Consider the following 15470-nt stretch of genomic DNA (forward strand, 5'->3'; position numbering starts at 1 on the left):
TTTCTTTCATATATATATTTATTTATTTGTATCTTTTAAGACCACTTCTTTACCAATTTCCTTGCAATCCTGGCACATACCTTAATCAAAAGCCATATGTCCTCCAGAGGGGGTGAGGACAAGGTCGGGGCAGCTGAGGGGGGCGGGGGGGGGGGGGGGGTCTTAGGGGTCGGGGTACAGGGCAGAGTCTAGTGCAGAGTTCATACAGGAAGCTGAACGTTTCTCTGGCATTCTCTAGTCTTCAGTCAGGTTGGGAAGGGGGGGGGGGGGGTGCATGTGGATTCATGGACGTCGTGGTGGTGTGTTGGTGTTGGTGTTTGTGGTTGTTTGGATGGGGGTGGGGTGGGGGTGGGGGGGGTTTGTGCACTGAGAAGAGGAGAGGGGAGGAGGAGGGGATGTCCTCGTTCAGACAGAGGAGGCCCAGCAGGCTTCCCCAAGGAGGACTGGGGCCAGAGTGAGTGCCAGCGGCAGCAGCACGGCCGTCAGGGCCGGGTGGTGGTGGGCGAGAGCGGACGGAGCTCCGGAGTCGGGGCCGCCGCTGCAGCCGCCCGCCTCGTTCTCGCACTGGGCCTTCTCGCACAGCAGGCCGGTGAAGCCGGACGGGCACTGGCAGCGCAGGTTCTTCAGGCACGCGCCGCCGTTCTGGCAACGGAGCATCTCGTTGTCGCACACGCGAGCTGAGAGTGAGCGAGACAGGAAAAAAAACAAGACAGACAGGTAGGACAGACAGACAGGTAGGACAGAGAGAGACAGGCAGGCAGAGAGCGAGAGAGAGACACAGACAGAGAAACGAGACAAGGGGATCAAAAACAAAATAGTAGTGAAAAACAGACAGTGAGATCATCCGTAGCGTCCCTCACAATTAGTCAACACGCCAACACACTAGTAAACATCGACAGTGGTAATGACTACCGTAAACACCGAACTGAGATTTACACTTAAAAAAACAAAAAAACAAACACACTGAAACTCAGTCAACACTCTGTAGCTCTACTCACATGAGATTTCAGCGGTAAACGTATGAATACACTTAGAGTGACAGAAATGCATTCATTACTATGTAAGACAGTCAAGGGCATATGCATGGATTCAAACTTCTATACACAAATGTGATACAATTTCATTCCTAGTAGCCTCTGATTTATCATGGCTCCCCATCTGTTCGTGAGAAAAGAGCATTGTTGTAAGGGGTTTCTGATCAAATGGAGAGAAGGAATCAGCCCTGCCAGATAGCTCATCCATAAGCCACACAGCTTCCACACTGAGATATCCAAATAATTGGAACGTTTCTCTTTAGAAATGACTGCACATCAACATGTCGTTCTCCACTCGACTGCAAAATGAGGGTGTTTTGAGTTTGTGTAAACTGTGGGCTGATGTTCATCAAACCATCAAATGTGTTAGACAATACTGAGACACTGAGGGTATAGGGGACTTTACTGCTCTGTCAAATGCTAGCGTGAACAGACAATGCTGAAGTTGATTTTGTTAAATCGCACTTTGACATAATGTTTGTGTGTGTGTGTGTGTGTGTGTGTGTGTGTGTGTGTGTGTGTGTGTGTGTGTGCCTGCCCATTGGGTGTCTCCAAAACAAGTAAGTAGACTTAAGAGAAGTTTGGTTTCGTCTACATAATCAGGAGGGAGACTGTCAAGAGAGCCGCAGGCAAACAAACCTGAGCGAAAACAAACAGAGGAACACAGAGAAAGAGAGAGAGAGCGAGAGCAGGGCAGACACACAAACAAAGCAAAACAGCAACCATACATCAAGAAGCCAAGCATCTGCCATTTCCTGAAAGCTTCCCCTTCAAGATAAACTTGGTGGCTAGAAATGTTTAAAAAAATAAAAATAATTCACTCACTCCACGGAAAAATTAAATAAAAATTGCTTTCAAAATGTGAGACATCATTGGGCCTTGACCTGACAGAGAATATCATATGCTCACTTTTTTCTCACCTTGCTGTGCTGTTTTTGGGCGATTGTTTATTACCACATCTGTTCATACACCTTACCAGGCTATTTTGGGCAAGGCATGGCGCTAGGGACTGAGAGTGCGTGTGAGTGTGTGTGTGTGTGTGTGTGTCTGTGTCTGTGTGTGTGCTTGTAGTCCTAACAGCAGACTTCACAGTGGGTTGAAGAGAGATAAGCATTTAGTGAGACAAACAGCAACCCACCAGCAATCCATACCCTTGGGTTAAAAGGTCTGCAAACTTGTAATCCAATGGGAGTGGGCTCAGACTACGTATGTATGCTATGTATACATGCTCTACGTATATACGCTCTTGGTTACTGTAACTATGTATGGTCCCAGACTGCCATGTATAGGGTACGTTAGAGTACATGTAAACATCCTCTGATGACAATTTGCGTATCCAATTTCAACGATTCACATAGGTTGGACGAATCTGTCAGCAAAATGTTCTTTTCCGAAGCTTTAGTGCCTTGTCAGTCATGACAGTCGATGACAGAGTTGAAAATAACCGCCATTTTGCCAGTTAGTCATACAGCCATTGAGCAGGAGATGGATATCAATTTCATATATGTTGTACGATAATTTCTCACTCCGCGTCACTGGAATTGCCATCTCAGGAGCCACAGTACAAGCAATCAGAGAACTGAATTAGACTGTCACGTTTGAATCTATGGCTCTGCTTTAATCATAACATGGCCGTGTCACCATTAATTACACATCAACTTCTCCAGGTCTGTCAGCTTTTTCTCATTTGATCGTAATACGTTTTCCCTCTCCTCTACTGGCCTTTTGTGGACATGGGCATTTCTACAAATAAAGTCCCTTTTCTGTTTGCCAAAAGGTCTTACAAGATCAACCCTCCCCCCCTGTAAGTTTATTGATAAGTCTGCCGACCTCTCTAATGTTATTTTCGCTCGATAGGTAAAGCATCTTATTAATACATTTAGCCATGCTCTTTCAACTTGCTGCCAAAACGTGGAGGAGAGGGTATTGATTCAGCTTGTATGTAGACATCAATACCAGCTGCAACCAAACTGATCAGACGGTGAGAAGGAGTGAGAGAGAGAGAGAGAGAGAGAGAGTGAGAGAGAGACAGAGAGAGAATGAGAGAGAGAGAGAGAGAGAGAGAGAGAATGAGAGAGAGAGAGAGATAGGATGTTAAAGGAATTGTATATTTTTCGAAACCTTCTGCTCCAGCCACTCCACACCAAACCTATTCCTATCCTTAGCCAAGTTCTTTGAAAGAGAGTATGCCATTTTTATACATTGCCCCCTTCCTCACAATGAACCTCTACCTTCCCTCTCTCTCTCTCTTATTTTATTTCCATGTATGTCACTTCATATAACACTACACGTTTTTCATTATAAATTTCACTTTCTTACACTCCCTCCACCCCCCAAATCTTCTATATCTGCATTTGGCTGCCTCAAGGAAAGGTGCTGAGACTGTGAGGGTGGTGTGTGTGCAAGAGAGAGAGAAAGTGGTGTGTGTGTGTGTGTGTGTGTGTGTTTTGTGTGTGTATATTTGTGTGTGATTTATGGCACTGCGTTAGGCTAACAACCACCATCCTTATTTCGTTGCAGAGAAGGACATGCGGACCCCCCCTCCGCTACCCCCCCACCCCCCCCCCCCCCCCTCCCTGTGTGGGTCTAATGTGGAACATCTGAAAAGCCACTCGGCTAGGTGCCTTTCACAAACGCACACAAACGCTCACGCAGCATGTTTAAAAAACATTGCTGCTTTCCAACCTCCAAACGCTAGAGAACATATTCACAACAGTGGAAGAGGAGCTATTCAGCTTAATAAATGGGTAGGTGCAACTATATTTGGAAAGCGACCCAAAAGAAGTCCTTTGAAAGCCATTAGTGCTTGGGGTCTGTGTCCACAGCTAAGGCCGTGGTTTCCCATTCAGATACACAATACGACTCCCATATTTCATTTCCAAGGCGTGATGACCCCTGTAGCTTTGAAATGATCGAGGCATCACTCCCAACAGCCCCCCCCCCCAAACACACACACACACACACTTCATCCCCCATCTCCTTTTCCTCATGTTTACAATTTACTCACGTGTAAACAGAGTGAAAGGTGGAAAATAAATTGCGTGCTTTATTGGGTTTACTTTTGATATGAGGGATAATATTTATTGAGCAGACTGAATTAGGTGCTGCTTCCCAGAGAATAGCAGCTTATTTTAGGAGAGATTTGAGTTTTTAATTGCAGGCTGGAATCGGAATACTGATGGCGCTCCAAGCAAGAGGCCTCGGAAACTCCAGGGAGCACAAAAGGAACCCGAAGTTGAAAAGAAAATTTGAGAAACTCACTCGAAAAGCTCTTAGAACTTTGAGACAGCTGTCCTTTGAATTCTTACTTGTGTGTCCTTCGACCTCTATTTTGAATAAGACAACTTCAATATGAACCTTTATCTAATTAGTCTAGACAGACTGTTCATTAATAACCACCTGTATTTGTTATATTTGTGTTTTCTATCTATATCTTTTGTCTTTCTATCTTTATTTTCTTCTCTCTGCCTCTTCTTTGACTGCACCACATGACTGCCGTATGAAATATTAATCTGCTCTTATTCACTGGTCCGAGGCCTGCCCAGTCTTTTTGCTTTCATGTTTGTTTTGTCTTCCACTGGAGTCGCTGTCATGTTTTCTAATAAGCCCAGCTGTGCTCCTCCAACATCTTCCCTGACTCCTCACCTTTCTTGGGGGCTCTGCGTACTCAGATAACCCCAAATCTCCAACCCTCAAGTATCCACACTCACTATCATTCTGGATTTTTTTCTATATCTTTTCACTCTTTCTCTTGCACTCTCCAGCTGTCTTTCTTGCTCACTTGCTGTCTCTCTTTCTCCTGTTCTTTGTGTCTTCGTGTGAGTGTGTGTGTGTGCGCACGTGTGTGTTGTGAGTGTGTGCGAGGTATGTGTGACAGAGAAAGAGAGTGTGTGTCTGTGCAACTGTGCAGCTGTGACTGTTCCGGTCACACATCTCTTCCCCGCACGCATGAGCATCATAACTCTCATCATAATGGGACAACATGTGTCTGCACTCTACCACCTCTTTCCAGAAAGAAAAAAAGACCTGCTACATAACAAAAATGCACACAGAACACTGAATTTCCCAGGCAGCCCAAAGTTGTAGATAATGTTTCCCCATTAAAACAAAACAAAACAAAAACAAACAAGTCATAAAAACAAACTGCATGCTCAGCAGAGGTATGTAAACCCAGTTTTAGGTCTGATGGCATGCTGATACGTCCATGATTCCACTCCGAACAGGGGAGAGGGTGGTGAACGCTTTCTGTCGGCCAAAATGGCAGACTCAGACAGGCACCGCAAACAGCCGCCCCACCCTCACAGAGCACCAAACCCACCCCGGCTCCAAACATGCTGCAGGCTGCAAATATTAGCTCAGCTGCTCTCATTTGTCCTTTTTTTTCCCTTCTTTTTTTTTGTTTTGTCATTTTTTCCCCCTCCAGTGCGAAGCTGCTGCCTGGCCGTTTCTAAAATAATGGGCATAAAAAATACATCATCTGCATGCAGGTTTACATCCATCCCCCCCCCCCACCCCCACCCCCTTCCACACTCTACCACTGAGAAAAGATTTGGAAAGTGGCTACGAAATCTCCCAAAAAGTGATTAAGAGCACTACTGGGGGCCAGGATGATTTTTAAGTCACTTCTGTAGTTTCCGGTCTCAGTGTGAGGTCACTCACACCTGCTGTTTCAAGCGCTCGGAAGCTTCTAGTGCCCGCAGGGCCAGGCTGCAGCAGCAGCAGCGATGGAGAGAGACAGAGAGGAGGAGGAGGAGAGGAAAGGAGGAAAGTGAGAGAAACTAGGAAAAAGGAACAGAGAGAATGAGGGAAAGGTCGAGCGAGAGAGAGAGAGAGAGAGAGGGACAGCAAGAGACAAGGACAGCCTAGACAACCAGCATAGGGGGCCAGCAGCTGCATGGGGAGGAAGGTAGGAAGGGAGGGAGGGAGGGAGGGAGGGAGTAAGAGATGGAGGCTGGCTGTAGGAGTTGGTGGACGGTGGAGGTTCTACTTACATTTGCAGCCATTGTCCCACAAATATCCCGGCAGACATTCGAGACACTTAGGCCCTGTGGCTCCCTCCTTACACTTACAAAATCCTGTGTCATTACAGCGATCACTGTCTGAGCCAAAGGGATTACAATTACAGTCTGTAGAAACAAGACACATACACACACACAGGTGCTGGAGTCGGGGGGAAGAACGTACAAGCCTCACAAAAAGCAAACGTCCTTATAAATGATGCCCTTTCTTGTTTTTTCTGTGTACAAAATCTAGGTTTTAAGGTCACAGTCTCTGTGTTGTTTTTGCAAGTTTACACCCTTTACAGAAGTAGATGTAGTTATCTCCAAAGAGTATGTGGAATACATGGAGGACAGAGCATAAACAACCTCAGTGGTACAAAACAACAGTAAGAGGACTGTAACCATGACGCTACCATTTCAAAGGGGAATTGATGCAATGATGAGTGAATGAGAGAAAATGGATGGTCCAATGCCAGCCGGAGCAGATGGGAACTGTAAAGTGATACGGGACATTTGAGACCGAAAATGACAAAGACAATTAAAGAAACGATGAGGGTGTGTTTGAATAGCGCTGTGTGTAGGCTACACATTAAAGGCCATCACTGAAGGGGTAAATGACATCTGGCATGGGGGAGCAGCAACATGGATTCTAATTATGAAGAATAGAAAAAGGACAACAGGAAGAGTGAGCTGAAGTGGGGAGTGGAGAGACTCGTTATGACACAAAGGGGTTGAGTGTGAGGTGTTGGGCACTTAGTTTGTGTTACCTCATGGTCTGACAGCTCGGTGTAACGTGGCAACAGGCATGGCTGGAGAGGTGGGCTGGTGATTTAGAAGACAAGCTTCGGATGAGAGGGTGCTGAAGGGAAGGAAGCTTTGGCACACACAATGTCTGTGTCTGTTTCTAGTATAGACTAGAAACATGGCTGCCAATCATTCCTCTTGAAATGGGCCACTGGCACTAAAGTGACGTATCAACCAACCAAAACACTAATCCTCTTAGATATCCAACTCCCAATAAAAAAGACCTACAAAGGAATATTCGCCTACCGATTACCTCTCTGTTGAGAACTTCAAACCGCACAGTGCCTGAACTTCCAATTATATAAGCAATGCTAGGAATTAGTTCCCCTCCTCAGTACGAGCCGTGCTGTTTGTGTGTGTGTTCTGTTTCAAATCCTACAAAGGGAACAGAGAGACTGCGCTCACCTTTGAAATCCTGTCAGCCTAATACCGCGATTCAGAGCATGACTACCAAGCAAAAACACACGGCGGGTCTAGCAGCTTATATTTATTCCTCGCCACCTTTTGACTATGGGGACAAAATAAAACACACACACACACGCGTGCCTTGCGATGCTTCATCTTCGGTCACATGTCTCAGGCGTTACCGTGGTGACTGCCATCAGAGGAAGGTGAAGGGGAGGTTAGCGAGTGTGACCTCACACCCCCTGGCAGTAGCGCTAGCCGCCCCTGTGACAGGAAGTGACATATGCGCCATGCCACACCTCCGCTTGCTGGTGCCAGCTCTGCTCCGCGCCTCGGAGGGACGCGCCGTGGCAGACATCTCTTCTGGCTTGCAAGAACGCGAGCTACTTCTCTCTCTATCTGTCTCTATCACTCTATCTCTTTCTTTCTTTCTATCACTGTCACTCAATCTTTTTCATTTGGTTTGTATGGTCCCCCTCTCTTCAGTCCTGTCTTTTGTCTTTTATCTGACCTTCTTTCTCAATATCATCCCTCATTCCCAAAGCTCTCTCTCTCTCTCTCTCTTTCTTCTTTTCTTTCCTCTCCTTGCTCTCTCTCTCTTTCACAGTCCCTCCACACCCCCAGTCTCAAATGGTCTCTCTATATATCTTTTCTCACTCCCTTCTTTCCCTGTTATATTTCTCACTCCTTTTCTCACACTCCCCTCTGGTCTCCCTCTTGGTTCTCCGAGGAGTGAAAGAAAGATAGACCACCAACAGGTGTGTCTTGTTAGCAGGGACGTGCACAGGAGTGTGCTTAGGTTGCTTGGGCAACTGCCCGTTTGCCCTCTTCGACTGCAGTTGCCCCTCCGAAGGAAAATAAGTTGCCCCTCCTAAGGAAATATTTTATAATAATAATATTTGCGATTACATGACGGGGTCGTGGCAGTCGCGGTAAGTGACAGTTTAAAATGATATTTAGAAAATTGCAATTACATGGAGGGGGCGTGGCTGCGGCCGTGAAAAAATATTGTGTTGCCCCTTTTCTCCAGGGCAGAATAACTGCCCTTCAAAATTCTTGTGCACATCCCTGCTTGTTAGGCCCGATAATGTTCAAAGAGGTGAATTATGCCATACTGCCATTTCAAAGCTGCATCCAGACTTACCACTTTTCCACCTTGACACATAATACAACACATTCAAAAGTTATATAGGTTAATTGTTATATAGGTTAACCGTATTAAAATACAATTTTTTACTACAAGGGAATCTAGGATCTATCTTCAATCTTGGAAGAGCTCTGTGTCTTATCTGTCTTGTGCATACAGTGTGTTAGGCGTGTACCCAGCACATGTATGAACAGGTCGTATCAACATGATGACTGATGAATCATATCGATGTTGATGTCAGTTTTATTACTTGATGTCTCAGGATTCAGCCTCTGTCTATACACTTGAATCAGATATGAAGTCCAATATACTAGCATGAATAGACTGTCCATGAAAAAAACAGATATGAATTGGATATGGAAAAAGTCAAAGTTCAGTGAATTGAAAGAGAAGCCTCGGAATATTGGAACCCTCTGCTAGACTGAACTGCATTCAACCCCTCTTTGAGGCTTCAAGCGCGTCTTGACAACTCATTATGTGAAGCATGTGTTGCATGTCAATATGTGGCATTTTTGGAAGGTTGTATTTTTCTCTAGAGCTGGAAGGGATTCATTTTATCGTGCTGTCGTTTATAATAACATTCCTTCATCCAGGGGAGATAACTCTGTGGGTGTGTGTGTGTGTGTGTGTGTGTGTGTGTGTTTGTGTGTGTGTGTGTGTGTGCGTGTGCGTGTGTATGTGTAGGTGTGATTGTGCATGTGTGTGTGTGTGTGTGTGTGTGTTTTGTGCATGTGCATGTGTTTGTGTGTTTGTGCGTGTGTATGTGTATGTGTGTTTGTGCATGTGTATGTGCGTGTGTGCTTGTGTGTGTGTTGGTGCTATAAATGACAGGTCCAAGGACCAGACAGGGAAGACAGTGAGGAGAGAAGAAAGAAAAAAACAAACAGATACCCTTGGTGAGCGGATGGGCAGAAGAAGTGATGGAAGGAAGGGATAAGCGTGGTAATCAATGGTGGCACGATGAGCATATGCAGGTGACGTGTGTGTGTGTGAAGGCAGCAGCGGGTCAAGCGGTGCTGAATGACAGTGGCTTAGGGTGAGGGTGGAGGTGTGGAGTTGGGGGTGGAGGTGTGGAGTTGGGGGTGGAGGTGTGGAGTTGGGGGTGGAGGTGGGGGTGGAGGTGTGGGGTTGGGGGTGGAGGTGTGGAGTTGGGGGTGGAGGTGTGGGGTTGGGGGTGGAGGTGTGGGGTGGGGGATGGAGGTGTCGGGTTGGGGGTGGGGACTGACCTATGCACACATTCTCGTCTTCCTGCTCTGCCGTGGCATTGCGGTAGAAACCCTGCTTGCACAACTGGCAGTGCTGCCCCCTGGTGTTGTGCTTGCACCCCACGCATATGACCGTGTTTAGCAGCTCGATGTAGCTGCACCGGTTGGCGTGGCTGAAACATTCGCAGTCTTGCAAAGGGAAGGGGGGATAGGGTGGGGGTGGGGTGGGGGGTGGGACAGAGGAGAGACGTGTCCTGCATTCAGGCCATGTGTGTCAATCATAGGCAGTGTGTAATGGTGTCTGTATGTGGTGTCCGACGACGCAGGTCGGACGGATTCTTTCTTGTTAAAATCACGGCATGCGAGGTTAGTATGGTTTGGGTAGGCGACAGAGAGTGAAAGAGAGAGAGAGTTGGAGATATGTATAGAAAGAGAGAGAGAGAGAGAGAAAGAGAAAGAGAAAGAGAGAGAGAGGAAGATAAAGAGAGCGCGAGTAAGTGAGCGTACAAGTTCTGCCACTCTGCCACAGCCAGCCAGCAGTGTTAGATGTCAGATCACCTTGGGGACTCATGGAAAAAGCATGTTGTTAGAAAGAGAGATAGAGAGAGAGAGAGAGAGAGAGAGAGAGAGAGAGAGAGAGAGAGGAAGAGGAAGAGAGAGAGGGAGAGAGAAAGGAACACCACAATGCATGGGACGAGGAGGAAGTTGTCAACGTGGTGGGGAGAGCAGCCGGAGCAGCGGACAACACCGTACAGGAAAGAACAGACGAGGGGGGGGGGGGGGGGGGGGGGGTCAGATGACAAGCAGATGTAAGTTTCAAACATGGCGAGGCTTGAGGTCTCCGCCGTTTGAAACTTACATCGGTGGCACACCACACCTTTCTCTCATGAGACTGGCTATTTTGAGCTGACAAAGAGGATGAGAGAGGGATGCTGGATGGGGGATAAAGGGAGCTGGAACTCAACTAGAGCAGTAGAGGGTCACGGTGTTTAATAAATACTGATTTTCGCTAACCTTCATTGCGTTGCAGACATGTGTATGGACATGTGTAGATGTAGGTTGGAGAGATGATTCAAATGCAACCCAATGAATGGAGTCAACGTAAAGCAGCAGTGATAAAGACAAACATGGAGAGAAAAAAAAAGGAAAAGAAAACATCCACTGCCTTCCCACATGAGTCACTCGGAATTGCCGTGGTTACGGATGACTACTTCCCCAAAGCCTGGTGTGGAGCTGAGCCATCCCAGTACCAAAAGCTTAGTCTTAGACATGCTGTCATACTGAAGTCAGGAGATTGAGAAGTAGTGTAGTGTAGAGGGTTTCTCTGTGTGTATATCTGTGTGTGTGTGTGTGTGTGTGTGTGTGTGTGTGTGTGTGTGTGTGTGTGTGTCTCTGTGTGTGTGTGTGTGTGTGTGTGTGTGTGTGTGTGTGTGTGTTTATGTGTGTGTAGGAGTGAATGGGTAGAGGTTGTCTTGTGTCACAGTCTAACAGATGTCTGTCCTTAGAAGGTTGTGTGTGCGTGTGTGTGTGTGTGGGATGCTGGGGGTGATGGAGTTTAATTACTTTGATGTGGATTGAGGTCAAGCCTCATCAACCCCGACCCCTTTTAGCTCCCTAACCACTTAAAAAAATGACTTGTCTAAGCAAAGCCTTCACAACTGTGGTTGACAGAGGGCTTCCCCAAATGTCGCTGCCAAAACTGCCCATCAGTTTGTACTTTGAAGACTGTCTTAAAAGTAACGGTCAACTTGACACCAACACAGCGCACAAGGTGGTCCACCACCATAGCTATTTGTACACTACAACAATAAGGCCTTCCAAAAAAGTTATCTCAATGAGTGACCCAGTCCTGTGGAGCCCTTTACGATTTAAACAAAGACACAGATCTCACGGTGTTAGACAGGTCCAAAAATACATCTGAGGGACAGTTCAGTAGATTAGTACTGGGATCAAAAGAAGGCTTAAGGTTAGGGGGGTCCTACGACACACAAGGATCATTCCAGATTCATATAGTGGGGGACACGTTGGACACCACAGGCTGAGACAGAGGGTGTGGACGGGTGTGGGCAGGGGGGGGGCGGGGCGGGGGTGGGGGGCACACTGTATGAATCCCAGAAGTCCTACCTCTCTTGCTGTTTGCAACTTGCACTGAGGGGACAGTTGACAAAGCAACTTGCGGAGCTACTGGACAAATCAAAGGAAACAAATGAAAGAGATGACTTTTTTAAAGCTGAACATAAGTGATGTGATCATACATCCAGCTCTTGTGGCCTGGAGTGAAGCAATTTAAAACTGTGTGCACATGAACAAAATGACATTTCTGTTGGTGCCCTGTCGTGTCAAGTCCTGGCTTCGAAACAAGAAAGAAAGGCGAGATTATAAATAGAAAAACACGGGGTCGTTTTCAGTACATCGCCATGTCAGGACCTCACTTTGTCTAATTTAGTCTGCAAGCTGCAATCACACCCTTTTATGCTCCGAGTCGCGAAAAGCTGTCATAACAATATCACTACATGCACCCAGAGGCACAGACACATACTCCCTCCCTGGTTTAATGACAAACTTTGAAGTGAAAAGGGTATGCATGACTGGGTCTTCACTGAAGCTAGGCTGCTGCCCCCCTGGGTCACGGAAGGTTTTAGCTATTCCTGCAGCAGCCACCAGTGGTTGCATCCCATTCCCATAGCCTAAGTACCCAGCTCCTACTAGCCAGATTTGCTATCCTCCTTTCCCGTTAGCAAAGCTAACATATCGCTGTGGTCTGATAAAACCTCTTCAAATGATTATTGTCCCACCATAAATGGTTTTAAGTCGTTCAGTCCATTCACATCCACATATAAAACAAGCCTTATATATCTTGGGAGCTGTTTGAGCAAGGTGATTTTTTCCCCCCATGTCTTTTGTCTTTCCCCACCGCCTGTCTCTGTTAGCTACTGCTTATGTACCATGGATTATCCCGAGAATGCCTGAACTCAATCTGTGTGGAGGGAGGAAAAAAAAGTCCTGGGCAGCTTCCCATATCCTGGGATAGGATTCCCAATCCCTGAGAGTGTCACGGCTAATTAAAATGAAGGGATAATCAGAGGGATACTGACTGCCATGGGTAGGACTGTATGTGCTAGCTGGGTGTGTGAATTATTTTTTGGCGGGTGGAGGGGGGGGCTGAATTTGGGCTTGTGTGTAGGCTAAGGGACTGCAGCGACAATGAAGGAGATTGTAAAAGAGATGCAGAGTGAGGAAGCATGGTAGAACTACAGGATACACAGGGAAGGATTCCATTTCAGAACCTTCTCTTTTAACAGTAAGACAACTGGACCAGACGCTGGGCGCAAAAAAGCAGTTTGAGTTATGCTCCTTTGTAAGTTACCACTTCCTTCTTCCATTGGATCAGAGGAATACCGTATTTTAAACAAGTCATTGAAAAAAAAAAAAAAAAAGCCTATTTCCATGGCCCAGATTCTGTGTATATGAGGTAGATGGGGTTAGAGAGATTCCATCTGAGTTTGAAGTGTATCCTACCTTGGTTTCGGTTAGCAACCCCTAGGGACGAGACATTCTGCCGAACTGCATGCAACCGGGAGAAACCATGAGTTATTAGGATGCACTGAGTTCGTTGCACATCAGATGCATTGAAGACGTCTTAAAAGGCTGGACTAGTGGACACAGAAGACATCTAGACAAACATCTCTGGCTTGGGGGGGGGGCTTGACGCATAACTCTCTTGCACGACATGTGACTGCCAAGCCGAACAGAGAAAAACGAGCAGTAGATGCAGGACCCCAAGACTATTTGCACATGGCTCGAGACATTGTATGTAATTGTGCAGTTCCATGTCTTACGTTCTCTCAGCATCGATGGTGGAGACAGACAAACAAAAATATAAATGGTAGATGAGACATGGCCATTTTGTTTTTTAATGGTACTGGCCATCAACAACTTCTTTTTGTCATTTCCTTCCACCATGTTTTACAGGCATGCAGTGTTGTGTGTAATATGTTGATCTAAAGCTGCTGGGAGACATCTGTGCAATCCATCAAATTGATAATTCATTCAATATCTAATTACAGTGTATTTCTCGGGAGGAGACTACAATGGATAAATAATGTGGGATGCTGTGAATGGGGTATGATTGATTGGGGAGTGTAACCTCATAATTACATACAATTCTTTATTTCCGTTGCAGGGAAATAATATTGTTGGGTGGTGGTGCCAGCTGCCGTGGCTGTGGAGAGGGATGCATTGGTTGGTGAAATGGAGCCATGTTTAAGCAAAGCAGTTTCGCTCCTCTAAAAACTGTCCACTGCTGTAATGGCCTCCCATACCCTTTAGCGTACAGTCCTTGGGGCCGTTGCTCTGTCAATGACCGCAGTTCATTTGAATGACTAGGGGAAGGGTGTGGGGCCGCTCGGAGGGATGTGTCCATGACGTTTAACCACATGGGGTTCCTTACTATCCGAAAAGGGGTGGTGAGGACGGGATGCATGCACACAGGCACACATGAACATATGAACACAGGTGGTACATTCAAGAATAACCGTTGGCGTAATTTTTGGTGTAATTGTCTGGATTGTGATTGTGGATTGATTTCTATGTATTCTTTTGATTGTGGAATGTTTTCTTTACATTTATAATGGGATTTGTAAAGTTCATAGTTCTACACAGGGACTGGGTGTGTTTTCAGTTCAAGCTCCATTAAGATTTTTTATGTCGGGACCAGAAAATAAATGAACAAATAAAGAATAATTGATGAAATAAAAAACTTCATGCCCTGTAATTTAGATGATACACTACATAGTGATTAATGGGACTGTGGTCTTAAAGGAGTGGGCCACAGGAAACCAGACAGATGCAGAAAGGACTCACTTTGCCATCATGCATTACCTGCAGCAGAACAGCTTTGCTAGGATAACCCAGAATTAAAGTTGACAAGACCACCAGGTGTTGGGTGCAACAGGACAACACCACATGGGGTTGTTGTCATGTTCATTCTCTTCCAACACAAAGACACTGGATGTAATGAGCAAAAAATATAATAAAGACTATTAATTCTATATTAGGAATTGATTAGAGCTGATATTCATCACATCTGTTTAGCTTTAATCATTTTGTTGAGGTGGGTGATTCAGCGGTATGAGCAACCAAATGAGAAGTGACAGATTTTAATCAATGCCATTCCCATAATGAAATGCAATCTCATGCCGCCAGAATGGTATTTTAAAATATTAATTTTGCCGTAATGTCTGCATTAGGCAATTCTGTCTGACTTAATAAACTTGAAATAGAATTGAGAGAAGTCAATAAGGAATTCAATTACCCTCAAACAACAGTAGAGAAAAAAAAAACTAAAGCGCTCTTTTTTTCTCTCTTTCTATTCTTGGTGCTCATCTCAAGGTCTGTGTAACTTTGCCACCTGCAAGGACGTTGTACTGTTTCCTCCAGATGCACCCAAAATTAAATGTGTTGTCCATTTTCTTCAGGTCTGTTTTTTTATGACCCCTTCCTCTGGAAATCTTCTTTTGAAGATTGATGAAGAGAAAAGGGAGTTGAAAGTTTATGGGGTTTTGGGGAGGATGGGGGTGTTTTCCTTTGTTGGCAGATTCCATCTAAAGATTACACTGCTGTATTTCACTACTACGGACCATCCAAAGACTTGAAAAATATTGTTGGATTTAATAAAGCATAATAGTTCAGTCAGTCCTTCCTGAGTGGTAGATATGGACATGCAGCAATGTTGCTACTGGAGCTGAGGTAGGGGTGTGAATGACAGTGATGTAGGGTCATTGTAGGGTAATTCGGCTAGGACATGAATGTGCAGCACTATTATTGCACAGCAAAACACAGCATTGCAAAGCATAGCATAGCAACCATGCACAGG

General features: G+C 45.7%; 1 protein-coding gene across 1 annotated transcript in view; it reads right to left on the bottom strand.

The window, feature by feature from the left end:
- Positions 1-405: 405 nt before the first annotated feature.
- The window catches only part of ntng1a (netrin g1a), a gene marked incomplete at both ends in the record, with an annotated part of 78896 nt that continues 63831 nt past the window's right edge, over positions 406-15470 (bottom strand). The window contains 3 exons of the mRNA XM_080854751.1: positions 406-677; positions 6026-6160; positions 13115-13159. Of these exons, the coding sequence (XP_080710877.1) occupies positions 406-677; positions 6026-6160; positions 13115-13159 (452 nt within the window). The remainder of the gene's footprint in view (positions 678-6025; positions 6161-13114; positions 13160-15470) is intronic.

Source organism: Sprattus sprattus, assembly GCF_963457725.1.
Source record: "Sprattus sprattus genome assembly, chromosome: 17".
In the NCBI taxonomy this organism is placed as follows: Eukaryota; Metazoa; Chordata; class Actinopteri; order Clupeiformes; family Clupeidae; genus Sprattus; species Sprattus sprattus.